At 37.8% G+C, this 25939-nt stretch overlaps 1 protein-coding gene across 1 annotated transcript; it reads left to right on the plus strand.

The window, feature by feature from the left end:
* Window positions 1-1197: 1197 nt before the first annotated feature.
* Window positions 1198-25939, plus strand: LOC102592601 (ATP-dependent DNA helicase RecQ-like). The gene is made up of 20 exons (XM_006355699.2): window positions 1198-1313; window positions 1482-1594; window positions 1673-1748; window positions 1819-1961; window positions 2525-2611; window positions 5422-5505; window positions 6289-6496; window positions 6979-7064; window positions 7242-7473; window positions 7572-7695; window positions 12141-12277; window positions 19033-19141; window positions 19389-19431; window positions 19588-19759; window positions 23670-23740; window positions 23904-23997; window positions 24501-24710; window positions 24789-24995; window positions 25131-25538; window positions 25623-25939. Exons 1-20 carry the CDS (start codon window positions 1290-1292, stop codon window positions 25746-25748), a joined length of 2754 nt encoding a protein of 917 aa, XP_006355761.1. The 5' UTR covers window positions 1198-1289; the 3' UTR covers window positions 25749-25939.

Below are 25939 nucleotides of genomic sequence, written 5' to 3' on the forward strand. Positions count from 1 at the left end.
AGAGAGTGTCTTCACCTTCCTTAAGGTGCGTGAGAAGAAAAAAATATATGTTAGAATGACAAATTTGAACACATGACCCTATTTTATTGATCATTATATAATTATGTATTATAATTTTAATATATTAATTATTTCAATTTTCTTTCTTTTTTAATCTTTTTATTGGTGGCCCCAATTTCTTTAAAGCATTTACATTTTTCTTAATTTTGAGTTCTTCTTCTTCTTAAGGAATCACAACATTTGTCACCATTGATTGTTTTATGGTTTGATGGAAGCACATCCAACCTAAAAAGAAATAGAAAGGAATGGAGAACATGGTGACTTCCAAAGAAAAGTTAATAATTTTCAACTTAAAATTTATGATTTTTCCATTCGAACTCGTCGGAGGATTCACCGGAGAAGATTACCAAAAAATAATCACGAGAAAGATAATGATTTCTATTGAAAATCTTATAACATTTAGACATAAAATTTATGATTATATTGCCTAAATTTATCAAAAATTCATTGAAGAAAATGATTTCTCCATCTTTGTCTTCTCTATTCTCACCGGAGAACTACCTACAACCACCACAATGTCATTTTTATGTCTCAAATCATCAATAGCATATTTGATTAATCATTACACACAAAGAATACTAATGAAATGCTTGATTTACATACTAGTTATCAAGATTTTAAAAGAATTTTACAGATCTGAAAATTTTATTTGTTCCACCGGCAATAATGGTGTTGCCCATCTCCTATCGCCGCCACCAATACCTCTTAACTTCATAATTGACTTATTGACTCCTATTATCTCTTCAAATTTTTATTTTTTCCTTCAATTTATGAACAATAGAGAAGAAGAAGAAATATATTTTAAAAAGAGAAATGTATGGTGAGAGGAGGAAGATCCCCAAATCTTTATTCTTTTGCAAAAGTTTAAGAATATATCAAGAGATAAAAGTTTTTAAAAATAAAAATAAATATTATTTATGTATGAAAATGCGTGTACAACACTTTTTTTACACACAACTGAGATTGTCTTCGGAAGGGGATATTAATATCACTTTGAATAAGATTAGGTGTGATAGGTCGTTACAATAGTTTGAGCGTGTAACTTACATTTCGGCACAAGTTTAGGAGGGTAATTTATGTCTTTTCTCGGAAAAAAAAAAAATGGCACGAAAAGAGAAGGGCCCAAAGCTGGAACAGTTGGAGGGACAAATACCAAAACATTCACAATTACCTCTTAGCCGTAAAGTAAAAACTCAGAGTGAGTTCACGGCGATTCGCTTCTCTCGATAATGGAAATGCAGTCTACTCTTAAGGTTTTCTTCAATTTTTCCCTTCATTAACCTATCTTTGATTTCTTGATTTTAGTTTAAAGTTTGATTTGATGTTTTGTTGTTCAACCCACAGCACATCTGCATGTGTTTAGTTTTGTTATTAGTATTTCTGCCTTGTTTTGATGGAATTTTCGTTTCCTATGGTTTTAGAAATATTTTGGGTACACAGAGTTTCGACCTTATCAAAAGGAAATCATAGAGAAGATTTTAGATGGAAAAGACTGTTTGGTTATAATGGCCACCGGCAGTGGCAAATCATTGTGGTAAGCTTCAACCTTTTTTGTCAATATTTAACGACTATTCACATGCGCTGAACATTTTGCTTGAATTGTTGGTTTAAGCTATCAGGTTCCCCCACTGATAACTGGAAAGACTGCTGTAGTTATAAGTCCTCTCATCTCTTTGATGCAAGATCAGGTAAAATACTTTGTATTGCTCATAGCATAAACAAAATATATGTTCTGAAAAATATAATGTCCTGTTGTAGGTCATGGCATTAAAACAGAGGGGCATTAAAGCTGACTATCTTTCAAGTGCTCAGACTGATCGTGGGGTGCAGTCCAATGCTGAGTTGGGTCACTATGATATTCTCTATATGACTCCAGAAAAGGCTTGTGCTCTTCCTACCAGGTGCGTAATCTGGAAAGACATATCTCTAAGTAAAAAAGCTCCTTGAATACCTACTTATGTATTCTTATTACTTCTGTAGCCTTGTCAAATATCCAGTGATTCAGATAATATATTTGCTGAAGAAATTCACCAAGATACATGATTTTTCTCTACAAGTTTTTTGTATACCTCACAGTAGATTACTTTCACTCCAGGTGTGAGTTTTCATATCAAGTTGTGGGCAAGTGGATTTTTCTGTGTAACTTGTTAGGCTCCAATATTTTTGATGGATGCCTTCAATTTCATCTTCACCAGTTGCATGATTCTTACTTCAGTGTTTAGATGTACCTATTTGGCTCATGTGGGAAATTACTGGAACTTTTCAGTAAACAGTTAGTAAAGGTTTCCACTGACTATTATTGAACTATTTTTGCTGTTGTTACTTTTATTGTTTTCTGTCATCACTTATCAAGGTTTTCACTTGGAAATAATGATGATTTTCAAGTTAAGAATCTTTAAGATGTATTTTCCAATGAGTTTAGCATCTTTAACTATACATATGCTTTTCGCAAAATGTGCTGCAGTTTCTGGTCAAGATTGTTGAAAGCAGGGATGTGTCTCTTGGCTGTTGATGAAGCACACTGCATCTCAGAATGGGGTCACGATTTCAGGTTAGGCCCTCTTAACACGTTATCCTAATATTTTGACATTTTGAATTGTTCATGGATTCTCTGGTCCATTTGGCAAGGATTTTAGTAGAAGTATTATTTAAGTATCTTGCCTGTCTATGGTTTGCTGCTTCAAAATAATTCTCAATTTAGAGATATGAATAGCAGTGGCTGAAGATAAATAAAGCTCAAGAAGATTATATTTTCTGAGCTGTACAGTTTTTCCTAGCTAATAAATGGAAACAATGGTAGTTAAATACCTTGGTACCCAGTTTTGTTCTTGGTTAGATGTTCATTTTTTTCTCACCATCTGGAGAACCACTCTAGAGTATAATGATTTTATGAGAGGTAGAAATAATTCATAAAATTGGAAGTATAGTCCCCTAGAAATGAAGGTGAAGTGAGATAGGATGCAATTGCAGTACCTAAATGTAGACAATGCTAACATGTAGACTCTGTTTGACAGGAGAACCAAATGATAGATGAAGAGTGAAGTTGTAATGCATAGCATTGAAATTTAATTACTTAAATTGCAGCAGCGTTGGTGGAGTGCTATGCGATGAAATGATATCTAGCAAAGTGAAAAATTACCATTTGATGAAATAGGGAATTACTACAATGGGTTAAAGATTAAGGAGGACTGGGCATAAAGAATATGAGAGTGTTTTGACACAAGGAAAGGTCCCACCTGTGTTAAAAGGCGGATACTAATTAGTATCCAAAAATAGAAGCTTCCTAAAGAATTGTCTTTGGAGGTTCAGTAAATAGGGGAAATTCCTTGTGGATATGTTTGATAAAGAAATAAGGAACACTAGGGGAATGTTGTACCAAAGCAGTGGCAAGAACTTATGGGTGGGTTACTGGAAAAATCATATGGTCATGTCACAAGATTTTGAGAAAAGAGTGGATTTTAAAATTGGAAACGATAGAAGAATATATGTTTTTCTTTTTTTATCAGTAAAAGTAACATTTATATAAAGGTACCAGTAAGAAGCAATTGCTGTGTGGATAGTTGACAGAAGAAATATCCTTCTTTCTTGACAACTGGATAGAGCAGATCCCCAGGAAGAAGCAATTTCCTCAGCTTTATAGTAATACAAATTTATCTCAGTGCAATGTAAAGGGATAGGATGTGAGTTTGAGAAGAAACTTGAACTACTGGGTGCTTGAAAGTAGCAGTTTTTTAAGACTCTAGAATAGAGCGAGATTCTGGGGTGGAAGGCACAAGGATAGTGGATGTTTACTGTTACGACATGCAGCCTAGCTCTTACAAAAAGGGATGGACAGTACAATGCAGCAAAGCGGAGGAAGTTCTGGAAATCTGAAACATCTTTTGAAAGCGACCTGTTTCTCTTGGATGGTATCTCATCATGCGTGCTTGTCTCAAGAGAACCTCCAGAAGAGATAAGTTCAGCTATGAAATCGATGGGATCTATTTGGAGGAGAGATCGAAAGAAGTAACCATGTATGTTTGCACTGCTCTACAGCAAGATAACTATGGTCCTTTTTCCTAAACACACTGGGGATAACTTGAATTATGCCTGGAACAACACCAGAGGAAAGATTGCTTTTGTTTTGAGAAAGAGAACTGATAGATTGCCAAGGCTAAAAAGGTTAGGGTAAAGTCTGGAAGATAATATGTAACACCATTCGTCTATGCGTTTTGGTGGACAATGTGGAAAAAGCGAAACAGAGGTGTTCTGAAGGAAGTGCTAACTCCATGCTGAAGATCAGGACTTACTGAATTTTTTTGTTGTATAAAGGAATATGTACAGTAGGCTGAAAACTGATAGTTTTTATTGGTTCCTTTCACTGAAGACTATTCTAATGGTGTACTTTTGTTTTCTCGCATCTTAGTGCTGTTGTATGAAATTTCTCTGTACTGTTTGAAAGAGATACCTAATCGCAAGGCAAGGCCTAGAAATTGTTTTTTTTTTTTTTGGATGACAAGGGAAACCCGCAGCCGCTACTGGGTGCACACAGGGTAAAAACCCCACTCCTATGCAATAGCTCACAAACCACATAGGAGAGGTAACCCGCACTAGGCAAGCCCGGTGCAGCGAGCTCGACCCAGGAGGCAAACCCCTTGCTTTAGCTGGCAAGGGGTTTCGAACTTGAGACCTCCAACATGGAAGTCTCAAGCCCAAACCATTGGGCCATCCCGAAGGGTTATAGAATGGTTTTGAGACCAACAATGTTATGTGGCAGTAAATGTTGAACCTTCTAACACCCTGTATAGAATGGTTTTGAGACCAACAATGTTATGTGGTAGTAAATGTTGAACCTTTTAAGACCCAACTCGTTCACATTGTGAATATTGCGAAAATGAATGTTAAGACAGATATATGGTTGTATAAGATCAGAAAACTTGAAATGATTCAACTGTCTGAGGGTGCAAGCGGCACTCATAGTAATTAAGGTTATAAATTTGCACTGATCAGTGGACCTAAATTTCTTGAAGTGCATTGAAGTGGATTTAGAATTAACGTATCTTTATCTTTGGTTCATGGAGCTCTAGCTTGAAAGTTTCTTCAGATGAATATTATTTTCTACAGCATGAAAACTAAAGATGTTATTTATAGTGGATCTATAGCATTATTCCATCAAGATATTTTTGTTCTTTCTTGTAGCACGAGTCTACTTCTGCCTTGTCAGGCATGGTTCTTCATTATGCCTTTGCTCTTCGAATTCTATATTGCTCGGACATTTTAGTCGTCTCTTTCAGTATTAACCTACTTCTATCTTAATAATATTTCTTTGCCCTTTTACGGTTTTACCTAGTGTCTAAAGAAACTTGCTTTTCTCCTTTGCAGGGTTGAGTATAAGCAGTTGGACAAGCTGCGTAATGTTCTTTTGAATGTTCCATTTGTTGGCTTGACAGCAACTGCTACAGAAAAGTAAATACTTTTTCAAGTTCTGTAACTTTTTTTCTCTTACTTTTCTTTTCCATAACTTCCCCAATTTCTTCTTTTCTTTTGATTTTGGGGTCATGTTCTGCTTCAGAAACAAGGTGGACAGGATATCTAATTGGATGTAGTTTCTTTCTCAGCAATCTTATTCCATCTCATAATTTTCTTACCTTGCTGCTTTTTAGTGTCTGGACCACACAGTAGACTTTCTACCAAACGCTATTTTATATTTTAATTTCTACTGTTTGGTTGGGTCTGCAGTGTTTGATGTAATCTACAACTGTACTTGAGGGAAGTTTACTAAAGTGAATTGGCTGTTTCCCAGTAATACAAGGAAAATTTATATCCAAGCTCAACTGTCAGCTAGCTTTACTTTGAAATCAGCCTTAACTATACCACCTTACCTCGCTTCTCTTGTATCTAACAGTCTATTTTATTGTGTTAACTTCTGCCGTCTCTTGACTGTTAGTCCTAATTTTCAAGCATTGTTGCTGTAGTAGGCTTCTGTTGTGAGTTAAGCTGGATCAGGTTTATGCTATCTATGCTTTTGGTTAAACTACTCACAACTTCTAATCACTGTCAAGTATTTATTGCGTCTCTCATAGCATGAGGTGTCATTTACCGGGTAATAAAAATATTGAACTTGCACTATAGCTTTGTTGGACCAGTATATATAAGCTGACACACCACTTTGTATTTCTTAGTTTACCTTCTCTTCATTTAGCTCGTAGAAGCTTTGGATGAATAATCATTTCTTTTCTTAATTTTCAGAGTTCGGAGTGACATTATCAACTCCTTGCTGATGAAAGACCATCATGCTGCTATTGGCTCATTTGATCGCAAAAATCTTTTTTACGGAGTCAAATCTTTTAGTCGTAGTTCTCAATTTATTGATCAGCTGGTGGAGGAGATCTCTAAATATGTAGATAATGCGAATTCAACAATAGTATATTGTACAACTGTCAAAGACACTGAAGAGGTCACATTTCATCTCTGCCATGATAAAACTATGATTTCTGTTTTGCCAACTTGGGACATTCGTAGCATTCTAGTATGATATGTTTCCAGTGTAGTGCTTTGATTACATCTCTTAATGAGTAGAAATGTTGAAAGTATTAGTCTTCAATGTCTTCCTTTTTTCAAGGTTTGTGGTTAGATGCATGAAATTTGGCTTGCTTGGCACTTACAGTTTGTTTCAGTTGAGAAGATGCTGAACGTTTTTCTCCTCCTAGTAGTTCCATTTATTCTTTACTCTGTTTCTCCATCTGCTAGCCTGCTAGGTTCTGATAGAGTTCATGATTTCAACAGACTGTTGATCCTTCTTGTTGCAATATAGTATCAAGTCATTGGATCTGTTGCTGTTCTCATGATATCATAACAGTGCATGATGCTTTACTAGTGACTCAATGCTGCTATGACCTAGTGACTTGGCTTATAATACCATTATCATGGTTTTTGTAGATCTTCAAATCACTTCTTGAGGCAGGAATCAAAGCTGGAATCTACCATGGTCAAATGGCTAATAAAGCACGTGAGGAGGCTCATAGGTTTCATCATTCTTCATTCAGCTCTTTTGCTTTTGAAGCTAGTATGGGCGATTAATTGGCCTTCCTAAGTCTACCGCAGAAACCAATTATCTGCTTTCTTTAGCTATTCTTATTTGTTTTTCTGGAGTCATTAGTGTTTGGTCATGGGTGAAGTATAGGCTACAATTCTTATTGCAGGTCATTTATCAGAGATGAATTCTATGTCATGGTCGCAACTGTTGCTTTTGGCATGGGTATAGATAAACCAAACGTAAGGTATGTGATACACTACGGCTGCCCAAAGAGTCTGGAGTCTTACTACCAGGAAAGTGGACGATGCGGCAGAGATGGCGTTCCTTCAGCTTGCTGGCTTTACTACACAAGAAGTGACTTTGGAAAAGCTGATTTCTACTCTGCAGAAGCTCGTTCAGTATGTTACTCTATCATCCCTGTTCAAAAGGACCGTATTCTTGCATTTGTTTCTTTACCTCTATTATACATCCTGGTATACTTGTGACTTATGGGCAGGCATCTCAAAGAAAAGCTATTATGGAAGCATTTTCTGCTGCACAACATTACTGCATGCTGTCAACTTGTAGAAGAAAATATTTGTTGGATTACTTTGCAGATGAGTATGCCCATGATGATTGTGGTATTATCTCTATAGAATCTCTTCTCTCCTGGGAACATTTGTCTTATCTTTTCTAGATGTTTCTGTTTGATTTCATTTTTTAGTTCCATTATTATTTGTTACCAACAAAAGATCTAGAGTAGTTATCTGTTAGTGACATGTCTTATACATGAAGGTCCGAGAAAAGTAAAAAAATGGCTAGAGAGACTCCTAGGTCTCTCTAGAGGGAAGAAGACTAAACTTTCATTCAAACAAGGAGGCTCTGGATTGGATGACTGTCTTTAAAGGGGGGATGCAAGAGAGTGGACAATGAGTTTAAACCCATTTTCAAACAATCAAAGCATCAGTTACTGGCAAGGACGGAGTATCTCTGAACCTGTTTGATTGAGACTTTTGAGTAGAAGATGAGATCATTAGAGCTAGTTACTGACTGAGCAGTGGAGGCTTGGAAGGGTCATCAGGGTTGAAAATGTCACCTATGGAGGATGACATATTTTTGTATCAATTTGCTTTTGAGGCAGAAGTTATGCGTGTTCTGGGTAAGTTTGTGAGATGGATGGGCGATAACTATTTGATTGGAAAGATGGGAGATAAAAAGATGTGAAGAACAAAAAGAAAGGAAGGTGTCATGGTCATAAATGTTGCCGGAATGCCGACAGTTGTGGTATTACTATTATGAATTGTTCAAAAAATCTGGGAATATATGTGGAGGTTTCATTGATCTTTACTATAATCAAGCGGATAATGGTAGAGTAAAGGTGTATGTTAGAGTGGGGAGGTAGGGGGGGGGGAGAAGATTTAGTGTCTATGGTAGTGAAGAGGGGTGATTTTATTTAAGGGTTTGGTTAACACTAAAATTTGACCTTGAAAGTCTGGGGCAGAAAAGTGTAAGAGAAGGAATGAGGGAGGAGAAGAGAGCGAGGAGGAGGTAAAAAGACCTGGGATTATGGGGGCAAAAGTTCTTGGTAGAGAAAAATGGTGAAATGGCAGTAAATGGGTAAAATTAACATGCTGGAAGATGGGGGGTCCAAATTTGTCAAGACTACAAAGAGAAGCGAGAGAATGATAAGACCTATATGCCCTTGGGTTAGTGGACTGGTTTGGCGGAGGAATATAGACCAATTCATCAATCCACTTTGTTTAGTAAGGTTAAATTATGAAGGACTGACTACCAACAAGCTTGAATAAAGGGGCCACTCAAAATAGGAATAGTCGATGCAAATCTCTTGTTTCGATGCTAGTAACTGGTCAAAATTCAATGAAAAGGCTATCTCCTTGCTCAGAATCGTCTCACAAGCTCAATACTAGGGCAATGGTACTTTTATAGGGGAAAAAGAGTGAAAAAGAAACTTTTTCAATTCTCTGACGTTTTTGTTGCATTGGTTGGTTGGAATAGTGATCCAAGCACACTTTGAATCCTCAAGCGTGGGATGGGTGGGGGTTGGAATAGACCGAGTAAAGGTTAGAACCACACAAAGCTTGTGGACAAGGTTTGTTCGACTTCAAGTTTAGTTAGATCTTCTCCAGCGAGATCGACAATGATTATGACGAATTTTTTTCCTTCTAGTTTAGGATAAATGCCCCCATGGTATGGGTAGTGAGAGATCCTTAGTTTTCAAAGTCGATGTTGTCTCCGACACCTCTACAATAGTGTTGTAGGCGATGGAAGAGGGGAGTAGGGGGGAAGATATAATAAATGTTGATGGATAGTAAGATCATTAGTTGGAATGAAAGAAGACTGAATGACCATAGTAAAGGGCCATCATGAAGGAAGAGATTAGAGCATGGTGGACAAACTTAATTTGTTTTAAGAGACAAAAATAAAGATGGTTTCAGGTAGTATTGTGAGAAGCATTAAGGCGGTGGGGGGTAGGTGGGTAAAATATCAGCTCGAGAAAATGCTTGGGAGTCATGTAACTTTGGGATGAAAGGAAGAAAGAGAGGATGAAGATGAATAAAAATGAGTTTATGTTAGTGAACAAGACTTAAGTATATCGGGAATGAGGTAGTAAATGGGGTTTTGGGGAGTTTATGGCCCTGCATGGGAGGGGTCCAAGTTGGCTTTTTGGTAAGATGGTAGTTGGAATATTCCATGGGTACTAGGAAGAACCTTAACACCATTAGATTCCTAGAGGAGAGGGTGGGGTGTATGGTGGTATCTAGGGCAATGAAGGAGTTATAAGAGTTTATTGATAACTATTGTCTTAACTCTTACCTTAACAAGTCTTATAGATTCACTTGGGTCAGGTTGGAGACTCAACTTCTAGATCGAGGCTCGATAGCTTTTTGGTGTCGACCTGATGAGAGGAGTTGGCTCCAAGTGTGATCCAAACTATCCTTCTGAGGTTGACATCGAATCACTCACCCATTATGTTGGACCGAGGAGGAGGATGAAACATTAGAACTCCTATTAGATTTGATAACATGGACTTTGATGAAAACGTGGTGGGATGGTGGAACAACTACAAAGTGGTAGGGAATACGTCATTCAGGCTAGCTAAAAAGTTGAAGATGTTTAAAAACAATTAAAGATGTGGAACGAAAAGGTGTTTGGAAGGGTAGAGGTGAAAATGAGGGAAATCATGAATGAGGTGGGGAAATTATAGAGGTGGAGTAGGGGAAGGAGTTAAGGATATGGAGAGATAGGAAAAAGGGTTTGGAAAGGGACATAGCCTTTTGGAGTTCGCCCAAGAAACTAGTTGGGAACGGAAGTTGAGGTGGTTGTTGTTGGAGGAAGGAGATCCAAATACAAACTTCTTTCACAGGGTAGCAATTGCAATTTTTCATAGATTTGAACAAGGTTTAAATGTGGGGGAGGATGAAGTAGAAGGAACCATTGTAGATTTTTATAGCTGTTTATTATTTTTATTTAAAGAAGAAGCAGTTTAGAGGCCTAGTTTTTTTTTTTTGGGGAGTGGGGGTGGCTATAGGGTTTAAACAAAATAGTGGAGGAAAAAAGAGATTGGTTGGAGAGGATAACTGAGGAAGAGGAGGTGAGGGTTGGCGTAGTGTTGTGCATGTGACAAAGCTCCAGGCTTGGATTGATTCACTTTGATTGATTCATTATCATCATTTTAAATAGAGAAAAAATATCGAGCATCAAAGACTAGAATTTTATTAGTCTAGTGGGAATCAGATATAAGATTACTCCTAAGGTGCTTTCCAATAGACTATAGAGGGTCTTGGATGAGACCATATCTACTTTGTAGAATGTTTTCTTGGAGGCAAATATATACTTGATGCAGTTTTGGTGGCTAATGAAGTGGTTGATTTGAGAAAAATCAAGGAGGAAGAGGAGGTGAGGGTTGGTGTAGTGTTGTGCATGTGACAAAGCTCCAGGCTTGGATTGATTCACTTTGATTGTTTCATTATCATCATTTTAAATAGAGAAAAAATATCGAGCATCAAAGACTAGAATTTTATTAGTCTAGTGGGAATCATATATAAGATTACTCCTAAGGTGCTTTCCAATAGACTATAGAGGGTCTTGGATGAGACCATATCTACTTTGTAGAATGTTTTCTTGGAGGCAAATATATACTTGATGCAGTTTTGGTGGCTAATGAAGTGGTTGATTTGAGAAAAATCAAGGAGGAAGAGGAGGTGAGGGTTGGTGTAGTGTTGTGCATGTGACAAAGCTCCAGGCTTGGATTGATTCACTTTGATTGTTTCATTATCATCATTTTAAATAGAGAAAAAATATCGAGCATCAAAGACTAGAATTTTATTAGTCTAGTGGGAATCAGATATAAGATTACTCCTAAGGTGCTTTCCAATAGACTATAGAGGGTCTTGGATGAGACCATATCTACTTTGTAGAATGTTTTCTTGGAGGCAAATATATACTTGATGCAGTTTTGGTGGCTAATGAAGTGGTTGATTTGAGAAAAATCAAGGAGTATCGGACAGTTTTGTGCAAGCTGTTAGGAAGTAGTATCTTATTCCTTATTTCTTTTTGGTGCAGCCACAAGACTATGTATAGAAGATTGGGTGTCATTTTTTCTGTTTGTAGAAAACCATCCCTTTTCATAGGTTTTCTTCTTTTTGATATACTTGTTATATATGGGCATGTTTCTACTTAACATTAATAAAATTTATAACCTTAGAAAAAAAAGAATGTTTTATTTATGCAATTGGGATCTTATAAAAGAGTTCAATGTGTATCAACTTAGACTGCAAAGCATCTAGGAAACAGATTTGACTTGTCTGAATTCACATTTTTGAGGGTAAGAGCATTGTTGCATGAAATTAGTGTTTGTGTCTACAACATTGAAAAATTCCCGACATACTTTAAAGAAGAACAAGAACTAAATGATACAATAGATATGTGTTTTGAAATGTTCTGGTGGGTAATGGTATGGACTTTTTGAATATACTGGTTGAAAGCATTCTGGGTTTCAACACTTGGGTATGAGGTACGGACAATTACTTAAAGAGAGTGAAACGAATCTCAATATGGTTTCCAGGAAACTGTGATATTTGCACTAGCTCAATGAAGGAAAAGGACTTGTCAAGAGAAGCATTTCTTCTTATGGCTTGTATTCAGTCATGTGGAGGCTGTTGGGGCTTGAATCTACCCATAGGAATTCTTCGTGGATCTCGAGTAAGCTATCATTGAAATCTTTAAATTGAGAATATGTTTGAATTATTGTTTAACTAGGAGATGAATTCTTGAATACTATGTCTTCCCACTTGTAAGGCCTATTTTTGAGTGGAAAACATTTATGAATCTAATATTTGGTTATGATGTCAGAAAAGTTTGTAATTGTATTGGCGTTTGTGAAGTGAAGATTGAAAAAAAACATTTGGAAGACACAGAATAATGATTTTTCAATTAAAAAAAAAATGATGCCTAATCAATGACATATAATATAATCAAGTATTAACAACATTGATTTGAATTCTTTCAAACAGGAGAATTAATGTAGAGCCCCCCTGGTAGAGATTATAGCTTGCATCCTTGAACTGCAGTGTTTCCTCACTCTGCTCTTCCCCACCTGCCAAACAAAGTAGTTAACCAAAAGGGGTCCATCTATTTTAGAATTGACACGGTCCATCTATTTTAGAAAAAAATATAATGCATTTGGAAAAAATGCTCTCAGACACGATTTTCGAGGTTAGCCAACTTTCAACATAAAGTTGTACTTTATCACACATTTGGGGGCTTTTCCGGCAACCTTGGCCGGAATCTTATCAATGGGGGAAAACACCATCTTTTATAACGCAGGTTTCAAGTCTTATGAAATCACCAGATGTAAAGAAGGAGCAGAAACATGGTACGAGTGGACTGAACGTAGCAGGAATTTAGTGAGAAGAGCGAAGATTAGCATTAAAGTCCTGAGATGGCTGATTTCAGTATTTATTGAGGCGTCGAAGGTCAAAGGGGACTCGGTCAAAAGATGGAAAGTAAAGGACTTGTACTCAGATTTCTTTTGCACCCTTAAATACAACGAAAAGGGCAGATATATCAGTTTTATTGCTATTCAAGGACAAAACAAAGCAGTCATCATTACACCGAAATCATCTTACAACACGGGTTGGGGAAACATCGCTCATAAAATAGCAAAATTCACCTATGAGCCTACAACAGAGCAGAAAACACAATTTAACAAAGGGAAGGCACTGGGAGTATCCTTTAAGGACGCAGTAAGGAACAATAGGTGGACGACAGAATCCACGAAGAAGTCGCACATACTGGTGGAAGGTGACCATCTAAAGGTGGTGAACTAAGAAGGCGCACATACTGGTGGAAGGTGACCATCTAAAGATGGTGAACGTAACACCGACATTGGAGACAGATCTCCTCAAGAGATGCATTGTCGGTAAATTCCAGACCACAACTCGAGATATACCAACCCTCAATGATGTAAGAAGGTGGGCTTGCAACACTTGGAAGTCAGCCATAGGAGTCAGCGTCTTCGCTATAAACGACGGGCACTTCCTTTTCGAGCTACCCACAAAAGTTGCTGCAGAGCATGTCATGGCAGGAACATGGGTTTGGAAGAAGATGCCCCTGAACCTAGAGTGGTGGAGCCCAATCACAGGTTGTTGGCCGGAAGCTATAGCAAGAGACTGGGTGTGGATAAGAGTGCTGGGTTTACCCCTAAACCTATGGTCCCATAAAGTCTTCAAGCTTATCGGAGACCAGTGTGGGGGTTTCATCGAAACAGAGGAAGAAACGACCCTCAAAAATCACATGCACTGGGCACGCATCAAGGTGAAGGGTGATGGGAAGATGGTCCCGAAGGAGATTGAAATCACCAGTGAGGGTTTTGTGTATACAGTGCCGATCTGGTGTGAAGCACCGGTGACTTTCCGAAAGGAGGCGACGAGGAGAGAGGAACAACATTATGGACCGATGGGCAACAAGGGTTTCTTTCCCCCTTTAATGTTAAAATCTGTGGAAGAGTCGGATCACCACGTGGGTACATCAACAGCTGGCAAAAATTTGAATTGGAGATCACGTGACTCTACACGTGAGGCAAACAGTAAAGGCAAAGGGCCTTTATCAGCGGTAGCAGGCCAGCTTGAGAGAAAGGAAAATTTGGGCCCAAACTTTTTAGGCCCAAAAAGGCAACAACAGAAGAATAATGCAGCCCAAAGTCTTGACATAGTTAACATTGAGATACAAGCAAACCTATCTCGTATAACAACAAATAACAGATTTGAGGAATTGGGAAATCAAGACACGGGAGCTTCAAACAAGTCCAGCGGAGATCAGGAGGGAAGAAAAGCAACGGATAAAGATGCAGCTCAAATAAAAAATAAGCCTAGAGACAGTGAAAGGCTTTCTGAGCCTTTGCGTGATGAAATAGAAGCAAATTGCAGAATTCTAATGGAACAGGGTAGAGAAGGTGTCCTAATTCCTTTTGAATTGGGAGACGAGGGAAACAATCTCGAGTTTGTCGCAGACTTGAGTGATGATGACGATATGTCCATTATCCAAACAGAGGAAAGAACAGATCAGGAGATACAAACAGTGAGCGACATGCAATTGGAGCAGAAGGCAGATGGGGAAGGCACAATTGAAGATATCTTACCACTGAACTCTAATGAGCATGGAACTGATACATCAGCAGAGAATGAAATTTCTTCATGGGTCCAGGAAAACATAATCAGACTCAGTAAAGAATTTGGGGTACACTTCATTGGATGCGAAGAGGTGGCTTTGAACCTCTTTATGGCAATCGACAGTAAAAGACAAACTATTAAAAAGGCGGGGGGAGCAATAGTTCCTATTACTCCAGTGAGAAAGGTCCCAAAGGAACTCAAGAATTTGGAACCAAAGAGTAACTTTGTGAGTTATGGTACAAGGAGTAGGGGGGGATGCTTTATAGATGATCTTAATGAAGGTTAAGATAGTCTCATGGAATGTAAGGGGCCTCAATGATCCAAGTAAGAGGCTGCAAATCAAAAACTTGATGAATACATGGAGGGCAGATGTGTATTGTTTCCAGGAGTCAAAAATCAGTGGAGATATAAGCGGGATTGTAAAAGATTTGTGGGCAAATAGGAAGGTGAAATATGCACAACTAGAGGCACGGGGGACAAGAGGTGGTATCATTATCCTGTGGGATAGTAGTATCTGGGAGGGGGAAGTATGTGAAATAGGGGCTTACAACATCACTTGTAAGTTCACAGGGAAAGCACAAGATTTGGGATGGCATTTGTCAGGTGTCTATGCCCCAAATAGGAGACAAGAAAGAGAAGAAATATGGGGAGAGCTGGGGGCAGTGAGGGGTCTATTTAATGGACCTTGGGTGGTGGCTGGGGACTTTAATGTAGTGAGATTCCCTTCTGAGAAGAAAAACTGCAACAGATTCAACAAGGAGATGGAAGAATTTTCTGAATTTATAGAGGACATGGAACTGCAAGACTTACCTCTTGTAGGTGGCAGATTCACATGGAGGAAAGGGGATGGATATGATATCGCAGCAAGATTAGATAGATTCCTAATATCTGAGGAATGGGAAGTAGCTTTTAGAAAGATCAAACAATCAATCTTACCTAGAGTAACTTCCGACCACAATCCATTGTTGTTGGAATGTGGTAATTGGGAGAGATCAACCTCTAATTTTAAGTTTGAGAATTGGTGGCTGCAAACTAAAGACTTTAAAGAAAGAGTTAAAGAATGGTGGAACTCCGCAATTTATTGTGGGAAAACCAGATTATATTTTAGCTTGCAAGCTAAAGTTACTGAAAGTCAAGTTGAAAGAATGGAGTAAAACAGTACATGGCAACCTAGGTATGCAAAAACAGAGCATCCTTAACCAGCTGGCTGAACTGGACCAGATACAAGATCAGAGAATCCTATCAGATGATGAGTCCTATTTAAGAGCAGTATTGACAGTGGAGTTTGAAGAAAATGCCAAGAGAGAGGAAGTGGCTTGGAGGCAAAGATCTAGGGCATTGTGGCTCAAAGAAGGGGACATGAATACAAAGTTCTTCCATAGAACTGCTAATTGTCACAAGAGGTATAACAACATTGATAAACTGATCATAAATGGGTCCAGTGTGACTGAACCAGCTGAGATCAGAGATGAAGTTACAACCTTCTACCAAAAACTTTACAATGAGACAGAATTCTGGAGACCTCAGTTCAACCCTAGAGGTCAAGCCAGGATAGATGAAGAAGATAATGCAGCTCTGCAAGCCCAATTTGAAGAGCAGGAAATTAAAAACTGTGTGTTCTCATGTGCAGGGGATAAGGCACCAGGCCCTGATGGTTTCACAATGGCCTTTTTCAAACAGTGCTGGGAAGAGATAAAACAAGAAGTGGTAGCTGCCATCCAGAACTTTCATGACCAGGGCTACTTTGAAAAAAGTTTCAATGCCACTTTCATAGCCCTGATCCCCAAGAAGTTTGGAGCATCTGAATTGAAAGATTTTAGGCCAATTAGCTTGATTGGGAGTATCTACAAAATCATATCAAAGATTTTAACAGAGAGACTCAAGAAAGTTATGTCAAAACTAGTGGATGAACAACAAATGACATTCATTAAGGGCATGCAAATTATGGATGCAATATTGGTGGCTAATGAATGTGTGGACATGAGATACAGATCCAAAGCTCCAGGAATTCTATGCAAGCTAGACATAGAAAAAGCTTATGATCATTTGAATTGGGAACATATGTGGAGAACATTAAGGAGGATGGGGTTTGGCAACACATGGATAAAATGGATGAGGTTCTGCATAACTACAGTGAAGTTTTCAGTTTTGATAAATGGCTCTCCAACTGGTTTCTTCTCCTCTGAGAGAGGGTTGAGACAAGGAGACCCCCTGTCTCCTTTTCTTTTCATTTTGGCCATGGAAGGTTTAAGTGACATGCTGAAGAGTGCTCAGGTGAATAACAGAATCAGGGGCTTCACTGTGAATGAAGGAAACTCCCTGGGAGTGTCTATTTCCCATTTACAATATGCTGATGACACCTTGGTTTTTTGTGAAGCAGAGAAGGAACAACTAAAACACCTAAGGGTTATCTTCATCCTATTTGAAGCAGTGTCTGGACTTCATATAAATTGGGAAAAGAGTTTTATCTATCCTGTGAATGAAGTTCCAGAAATCAGTACTTTGGCAAACATTTTAGGTGGTAAGATAGGAGAGCTTCCCACCACCTATCTTGGAATGCCATTGGGAGCTAAGAGTAAGTCCATGAACATATGGAACTCTGTGGTGGAAAGGTGTGAAAAGAAGCTAGTTAACTGGAGAAGTCAATATTTATCTTTGGGTGGCAGAGTCACACTGATCAATAGTGTTCTTGATGCCATGCCAACTTACATGATGTCCCTTTTCCCCATTCATGGGAAGATAATCAAAAAGTTGGATGCTATCAGGAGAAACTTTCTTTGGCAAGGTAATGGTGAAGGGGAGAAGAAGCACCATTTGGTTAAGTGGGAGGTTGTCATAACATCCAAAAAAGAGGGAGGTTTAGGAATTAAGAATCTGAAAGCACAAAACAAGAGCCTTCTGTTAAAATGGCTATGGAGACTGGCAGCAGATGAGCAAGGTCTATGGAAGAAAATCATCATTGCAAGATATGGTAGGGAAGGACCATGGACTACTCAGGCAGTTAAAACTCCTGCAAGATGCTGAATATCTCCACAGAAACCAAGGAATGGTGGCCATGGAAGGTGATCTGGAAAGGGAAGATACCTCATAAAGTGGCCTGTTTTACTTGGCTAGTTGCAAGTCAAGCAGTTCTGACCCAGGACAACCTTATGAAAAGGGGCAGGCAGTTATGCTCTAGATGTTTTTTTTGTGAAGCTGAAATAGAGACAGTAAATCATCTTTTTCTGCAGTGTAAAGTGACTGGAAAATTATGGCAATGGTTCATCAATCTGAGGGGTATTGGATGGGCCATGCCAAGGCATACTTCAGAAGTACTAGCATGCTGGAATAGAGATGGAAATCAGTCAGAACACAAGGAGAGATGGAAGATTGTCCCTTCTTGCATCTGGTGGACAATCTGGAAGGAGAGAAACCAGAGATGAAGCTGAAATAGAGACACTAAATCATCTGTTTCTGCAGTGTAAAGTGACTGGAAAATTATGGCAATGGTTCATCAATCTGAGGGGTATTGGATGGGCCATGCCAAGGCATACTTCAGAAGTACTAGCATGCTGGAATAGAGATGGAAATCAGTCAGAACACAAGGAGAGATGGAAGATTGTCCCTTCTTGCATCTGGTGGACAATCTGGAAGGAGAGAAACCAGAGATGTTTTGAGAACAAGAACATTCCCTTCCAAAGTATAAAGATGAACTGTTTAGCAACATTTTACTTTTGGTGTATACATTCTGTACCTAAGGATATAGGGGAAATTAACCTATTTCTAGACAGTTTATAAGGAATATAGGAGATAGATTTTGTTTTGGGCTGTCCTTTCATACTTTTGATGTAACTATGTAGGAGCACACTATTGGTGTACTCCTTTTGTTTATAATACCAGTTAACTTTCTCAAAAAAATAAATGGAAAGTAGGCCGGACAAAAATTGGATGCAATATCATTATCTTTATGTGTAGATGTACTTACATGTTTTTGAAGCTTCTAATTTCAAATAATACAAACTCACAAAAAATGTAATTTTCGTTTTAGTGTAAATGTTTCCAGTTGATATCTGTATAGGCTAGATTAAGACGAGTTGGACTTTTTGTTTTAAGGTGTGTAAGGAAGCTCGTTACTCCTTTGTTAAGGGTCAGGTACTGAACTTGTGTCGACATTGTTCATTTTGTCAAATATAAATCCTTATTGCATATTGTTGAAAGTTCAATAGTTTTCTGTTGAATTATTGGTTCATCCTTAGTTGACTGCCTAAAACACTAAGCTCCTTGTACTAACCCCTTCGGAAATGACAGTCCAAGAAAATTGTTGATGCTCAGTTTGACAAGCTTCCATTTCATGGTCTTGGGAAAGAATTATCTGCAAATTGGTGGAAGGGACTGGCTTACCAATTGATTTCACGTGGTATGTATGAGTAACACAGTCATGCTTTTATATCAATAAATCTCAGTCCAACTTATCTCTGGTATTAGCTACATGAAGGTCACTCTTTTCTATACTGGATAGAGGATCATAAGTTTCAATGTGTATATTCACTCAAGCAGTTCTTCTTTTCCTTGTGAGATAATGTTGAGTAGTAAGTGTAAGGCCTTATGTTTTTCATTAACTTTAAATTACAAGGAATTTTAACAGAAAATTTGCCTTGTTGCAGATTATTTGGTAGAAACCTTCAAAGATATGTACAAAACTGTGAGGTAGATACTTCGCTAATGTCTTTTGACTTCTTCTAGAATTTGTTTTAACATTTTCATATACACGTCTGTCAACCATGGATCTTTTCTTTATCTCCTTCTTGACATCTTATTGTATATCTGCAAATGAATGAAACAATGTTAAAATTCATGCATCAGTGTCAGTGAAATAGGATTGCAGTTTCTGAGATCTAGTAACCCTGATCATCAACCTCCACTGTTTTTGCCGGAGACTCCTGAAATGGATCTTGATGAGAAAAACATAGATACACCCAGTGAAACGAGTGAGATCAATGGTTTGGCTTTTAAGGAATTTGAAGGATTTTCACAAGTATGTGCTCTTTATATTTCCCTTTTTTTCAGACAGCAGTTGTGTGATTCATATTATCCTTATTGTTGCGTCATAACTATTTCCTTTCTTCATATTAGTGTCTTCCAAATCCTGAAAAGACTTATATTATGGTTCTATCCAATATGCAATCTGCAGCAGAACCGCCTTGCCAAAATGTGTGTTTATGGGTGTAAGAACTTTTTAATTTTTTTTACTTTTGTAGCATAAACTGAATCTGCTTACTGGTTAAGGGGATTCATTCTCTTGGAGAGATGGGAGTTAGAGTTTAGGTTCCCTATTTTTCCTTTTAAGGCCATTTTAAAAATAGATGATGAATTTATTGTCCCAGAAGTGCATGCTTTTTTACAATAGGAATTGGAGACGGTTAATTGGGGAGAACTCCTCCTTATACCTCATTTAATTTAAATGTGTTTGGATTAAAAGCTTTTGAAGAGCTTTTGATGATCAAAGATGAATATGATTTAACTGGGTAAAACAATAGTGATGGTGGGCCAGTGTTATCAAAATGTGTTGTTCGTTTCGCCTCCCTTCGTGGGCGCTTCAGTGTCGCCATTCCTTGCCAATGAGCGTATCATGAATAGGCAACACTAAACAATTGACATTCCCTTTATCATAATTTATTTTCCAATTTCTTTGTCCATATATATTTGTTATTTTTTATTATAATTACTAGTCATGGACTAACATATTTGTATTTTTACTCCATTTTTGCTTTTCTTCATTAAAGCACACATTTTATTTGTGCTTTGCACTTAAAAGCCCAATGGACCTTAGAGTGTTTTGGGGCTTTTTTGCTTTGATGACATAGTGGTGTCTTTATAATTAGTTTTACTAGTTGGATGGGTAATCCAAACAGAGTTCTTATTCTTATTCTTTTAGGCACATTTTTGATTTAGAATAAGTGATTAAACCAATATCTTAGTCTCATTTTTTTAAAGACCGTTTATACTTTATATATAATAAGTTTATTTTCACATGCAATAAAAGTAATTTAGTTTATTTAACTTTTAGAGTTTATTTAATAGATTGAAAACTCAGTAGAGACAAAAAACACTAGGTGATTCTTCCCATCTGTCCTAGCCTTGGTGGACAGTGTCACGACCCAAAGTACACCCTAGACGTGACATGGCGAATAAGATCCCGAGAGACCCTAAACAAGCCACTTGACTTAAGCATGATGTAAAAGAAGTACAACAAAAGAGAATAGGTAACATAAGTCTCATATCATAAAAGGAATATGAACATAAAGTGCGGAATACTAAACTTTGTCTGACATACCCTTTCTAACATCATAACAGTGGTTAAGACGTAACCCATACACCATGTACAAGTCGGAAACTAAAGACAATCAAAGCAATAAAGCATCAATGGTCTTATCCTCGGAGCATGAAGGACTCACCAATCCAATGTGCTAATAGAACAATCCAAGCTAGCCATGAGCGGGAGGAGGAACGTCAGACCCTATATTATGAGCCAATATAGGTACAAATATGCATTAGTACGATGAATGCAGTAAGTATGGGGAAATTTATAAAAACATAGGCATGATAACATGAGGAGCTTAAACATGATATGCAAGACCGAGTAAAACGTGATAAAAGCCATTATAAAGAAATCATAAATCATATACGAGGCCAATACATACTTAAAACCATTTGAGAAGCTTTCATAAAACCTTTGAAGAAAACATAGTTCATTTATGGAATATTTTCTATTAACCGACAATAAGACCATGTGAGCTATAACATGGAATCCGGTATGACCCTCACACCAAAAAAGAGAATCTACTTGCCAAGGTAGAATTCCGTCACATAAAGTGGATTCACTAGCTTAGGTCATTTAAGACAATCTAACGGGAGCATGTAGTTAAGGTACAAGGAGATTGCTTCTAGAGATCCAACCTCTACTAACAAGGGAGCCTCCATCTCAAAGTCCTCTCAGTGGTAAGTAAATCCCAATGGAATCAAATCATGCATAATAAGATTGAATGTCAACAATTGAATCATAATAAATAGGATCCATGGAGATTTGCATGAAACCCTAATGGAATTGGGTGAAATCAACTTGATAGATTGAGATTCTTTTGGAACCCAATGGATGAAAGGAGTCCATTGGTGAATACCCACATACCTTGATAATCAAAACCCTAAGAATACAAGGAGAATGAGACCTTGAAGCTTGAAACCCTAGCTTCCACCTTGAGAGCTCTTGAGAGAATTTAGAGAAGAAGACTTGAGGGATTTTGGGATAATTGAGTGAATGAGAGGATTTTGACTTAGTCTTAGGAGTAAAAACGATTATAGGGGTAGTTATAGGGCCAAAACGACATAGATTAGGGGTTAATTGGGTAGGAAAAGACCAAAGCACCTTTAATTAAAAACAGTCGGAAGACCCTATGACTTCGACCTACGGTCAATAGGAACTTCTATGGACCGTCTTGGTCAGTAGAATCATTTAATGGGACTCAAAATCCTAGGCAACTTCAACGAAACCTTCCTACAAGTTGTAGTCCTTTCTACGGTCCGTAGACCCCTTCCGTAGAGTCCAAATTGAAGTCGAAAATTTCACCAAGTCTAGATCACTTTTGCGGGTACATTCTACGACCCATAGGCCAGACCACGATTTGTCAAATCCTCTTGTAGACCTAAGGTCTCAAATAAATTCTTTGAATGACCCTACGGGTTCTTCCTACGGTCCGTAGACCACCCTATAATCCGTCCTATTCTTTCATAGGTTAACTTACTGGGACTTGACATCTTCCAAATCTCAAACCAAGACCTACGACTTCCTTCCTATGGCATGTAGGACTTCCTATGTTCCGTAGGTCGGACTCGTAGATCACTGCATCAGTGCCAAAAATGAAACTTTTCCTTTCCAATCTCAACTTCCAACTTCCGAGGTGTTACACAGAGTTACCTGTTGCTGATGGGAGGTGACAGATATTCCGTGGTATTAGTCGAGGTGCGCGAAAGCTGGCCTGGAAACCACAGTCATAAAAAAAGAAGAAGGTAAAATCCATTATGATTCAATGAAATGTTAAGTTTGTTAAAGCAACATGTTACAGTAAAAATGGTTTGAATTAAATAAGACTTAGTTGTTAAAGTTATATTTTTCTTTAAGTTAATGGATTTGTTGTTAATCATTTTTGTATTTAGAGTTTATCCTATTAGAATTTTAGTTTATAATTCGCTTTTAAATTTATTGAAGAAATATTTCTCTTAGAATATTTTTTGAACTTTCAAAATCAAGTTTTGACCTCTCAGTGCACTGAACTCGGAAAAAAGAGCCAATCAATCAAAACCTTTGCATTTGTTGAAGAGACAAAATCAGTTCGATTTAAAATTTGATTGTTCTAATTTAATTCAATAAAAGTGAACGCAATATGATATTGTTTTGTCCAATTATTTAAGAAGAATTGCGGCCTCCCACGTTATGAACCAAAAAGTAGAGTTGCGGGCTGATCTGCCTTTCAAGTCTGTGTCTTCTCCATTGCCAGTTAGCACTTGGCTGAACCTGCGTACTTAATCCTACATATGCCACTGTATGCAGCAAAGACCTTAATAAATCCCTATAAATCTAAGTTCTCTGCCTCAAAGTTCTCTTGCTAATGCAAAATGGTAGAACTCATTATCAGACATCCTCAGCTAGCCTTAGTTGCTGGGATGTTCTGATATGCTTCATATACATCTCATCTGCTAACAGTCCTTCGTAATGCCTGAAACTCCTTTGAATCAGATTGGCGCTAGAACTTGAAACAATGTTATCAGACATTAAAAAAATGCATTTCCATAGTTTCACAGGCTACTCAAATGTTTGGCGTAATTTGGCTTCCATATTTGAATTTAGTGGTTCCCACACTAATAATACTTTTCCTTTGTGGATTATTCAGGCTGAAACTCAACTGTACAAAATACTTATAGAAGAGAGAATTAAGCTTGCCAGAGCTACTGGAACTGCTCCGTAAGTACATAATACAATACTTAGCACATTCTTGTGGAGCTTTGGTTTGACAAATATCCGTATGATAATTGAATTACGAAGGATGCTACATCCATGTTATGACAGTATTTTCCCTGGATGCATAAAAGTGAGATACAAATTTATGTCTAGTTGTCACTTCCAGATATGCAGTCTGTGGCGACCAAACATTGAAAAGGATAAGCTTGACAAGGCCTTCTACAAAAGCAAGACTAGCAAATATAGATGGCGTAAACCAGGTATACTTAGTAGTTGGATACTGGTATCTAAATACTTGTAACTGTTGCCTTGCTAGTTGACACATACCAGAAACTCTCAAGGGCTCATGCAATTTCAGTGTAATGGGAAGCGTTGCATAGTGTGAGATAATCCTGGTAATTTAATCACCTTAAGGTGAATGTACCTTGTGATATTCATGTTATTCACTTGTCAAACTATGTAAGCTCCTTTCTATAATTTTATGTCTTCATGCATCTTTATTTTCTGTGCTTAGACGCCTGCTTTTCGTGTTTGCTCTCTTCCCCCTTTGCACCCTATCAGGAGGTTGATCCATGATTCACCTTTCTGCTTTACTTTTGTTGCCATCTTTATTGCTGAAACCATGCAGAAAGGGAGTATCTTATGTTAAGATCTACTTTGGTTCCTGATTGTTTAGCGGATTCTACATCTGTTTCTTTTAGTGCATGTTACTTTTATGTGACTGTTTGGTGTTGCTGGAGTTGATTTCTCAATTCTATTGCAGCATTTCATAAAACTGTATGGGGATAATTTTCTTCAAAGTATTAAGCGTCTATCAGAAGCTTGCAATCTTTCTTTGGATGGGGATCCAACCAGTCAAACCCCTGTTCCCAGTAAGACTGTCACAGTTCCAAGCAATAAAAAGTTAACACCAGCAAAATTTGAAGCATGGAAGATGTGGCATGAGGATGGTCTTACGTTCAAAGAAATTGCTGTGAGTCATGTTATTAGGATTTATTTGATGAAACTCCAGCTTGTCTGTTACAATTCTTACATATTCTTTTTCATATAGAATTTTCCCGGTAGAGCAGTAGCAATAAAGGAACAAACTGTGCTAGAGTATATACTCGAAGCTGCACGAGAGGGATGCAAAATGAATTGGACCAGGTTTTGTGAGGAGACTGGGCTGACAAGAGAGACATTCTTAAGTATCCAGAATGCTGCCTCAAAAGTTGGTAGAGAAAAATTGAAGCCCATAAAAACCGAGTTACCAGAAGAGGTGAGGTCTATGTTGAAATCACTCATATGATAGATCGTTCAGTTGTTTGTAATTGTAGTGCATTCTTTATAGGTGACGTATGTGGGGTATCATGCCAACCATATTGTTAAAGCTAAATGTCTTCTTAACAAGCAGGTAAGTTATGGTCAGATAAAGGCATACTTGACGATGCAAGAGGCAGGAGTATCAGCTGAAGTATTTTCATCCAAATCCGAACAAAGTTGCAATGAAGATGAATGTTTGACTGAAATATCAGAAGTACTACAGAACTCTATTATTCCATCTGACATGCAAGGAGATGATGACATAGTTGAAGCACCTGGCATCACTGGTATAAATGGTGCTTCTTCTCCTGGAAAGACTGAAGGAGCAGAATCTCATCTCCTGACTGAGGAGATTAGGAAAGAAGCTGCATCCAGTGAAGGTGATTTTCTCATTCATAAAAAACGCCAGAGGGTCAAAGCAGCAGAAGGAGAAAGTTTTAGGGCTCTGGTTGCCACAGAAGAATCCATATTGAGCTGGCTCAAGAACTTTGATGATGGGGTAAGTAGTTGTCCTTTGCAGTGACATTGAAATGTTAAGTTTTCATATTACTTGTTGATAGGAGGACAATGTATAAATATGCAGGTTACCCTTTCTGATCTCTTGGAGCACTTCAATGGGTCCACCGAGAAATCTTTAGTGAATCTTCTTTGTTGTCTTGAAGGTGAGTTTTTGATATATAGGAAGAACAATCTATACAAGCTTTTGTAAACTTTCCATGTAATTAGACATTAATGGGTTCATATCTATTTCTCTGGTATTTGCCACCCCTTTCTACTCTGTTGTTTTTCGGATATATGATCCTCAGAAAAGCTTGAGTTTGTTAAATTGGGAAATGGTTTCTTTATTACCTAGTAAATTTCTATATAGTGGCTGGCTGGATGATTAAATTCACCTGCTAA

The sequence above is a fragment of the Solanum tuberosum genome, unplaced genomic scaffold (assembly GCF_000226075.1).
Source record: "Solanum tuberosum cultivar DM 1-3 516 R44 unplaced genomic scaffold, SolTub_3.0 scf00203, whole genome shotgun sequence".
NCBI lineage: Eukaryota > Viridiplantae > Streptophyta > Magnoliopsida > Solanales > Solanaceae > Solanum > Solanum tuberosum.

Excerpts from the sequence above, each read along its gene's own strand:
- LOC102592601 (XM_006355699.2), top strand. The coding sequence starts at position 1,290 with ATGGAAATGCAGTCTACTCTTAAG. Across the intron at positions 7,065-7,241 it reads GCACGTGAGGAGGCTCATAG|GTCATTTATCAGAGATGAAT; the intron begins GTTTCATCATTC and ends TTCTTATTGCAG. Across the intron at positions 19,432-19,587 it reads GATATGTACAAAACTGTGAG|TGTCAGTGAAATAGGATTGC; the intron begins GTAGATACTTCG and ends TTCATGCATCAG.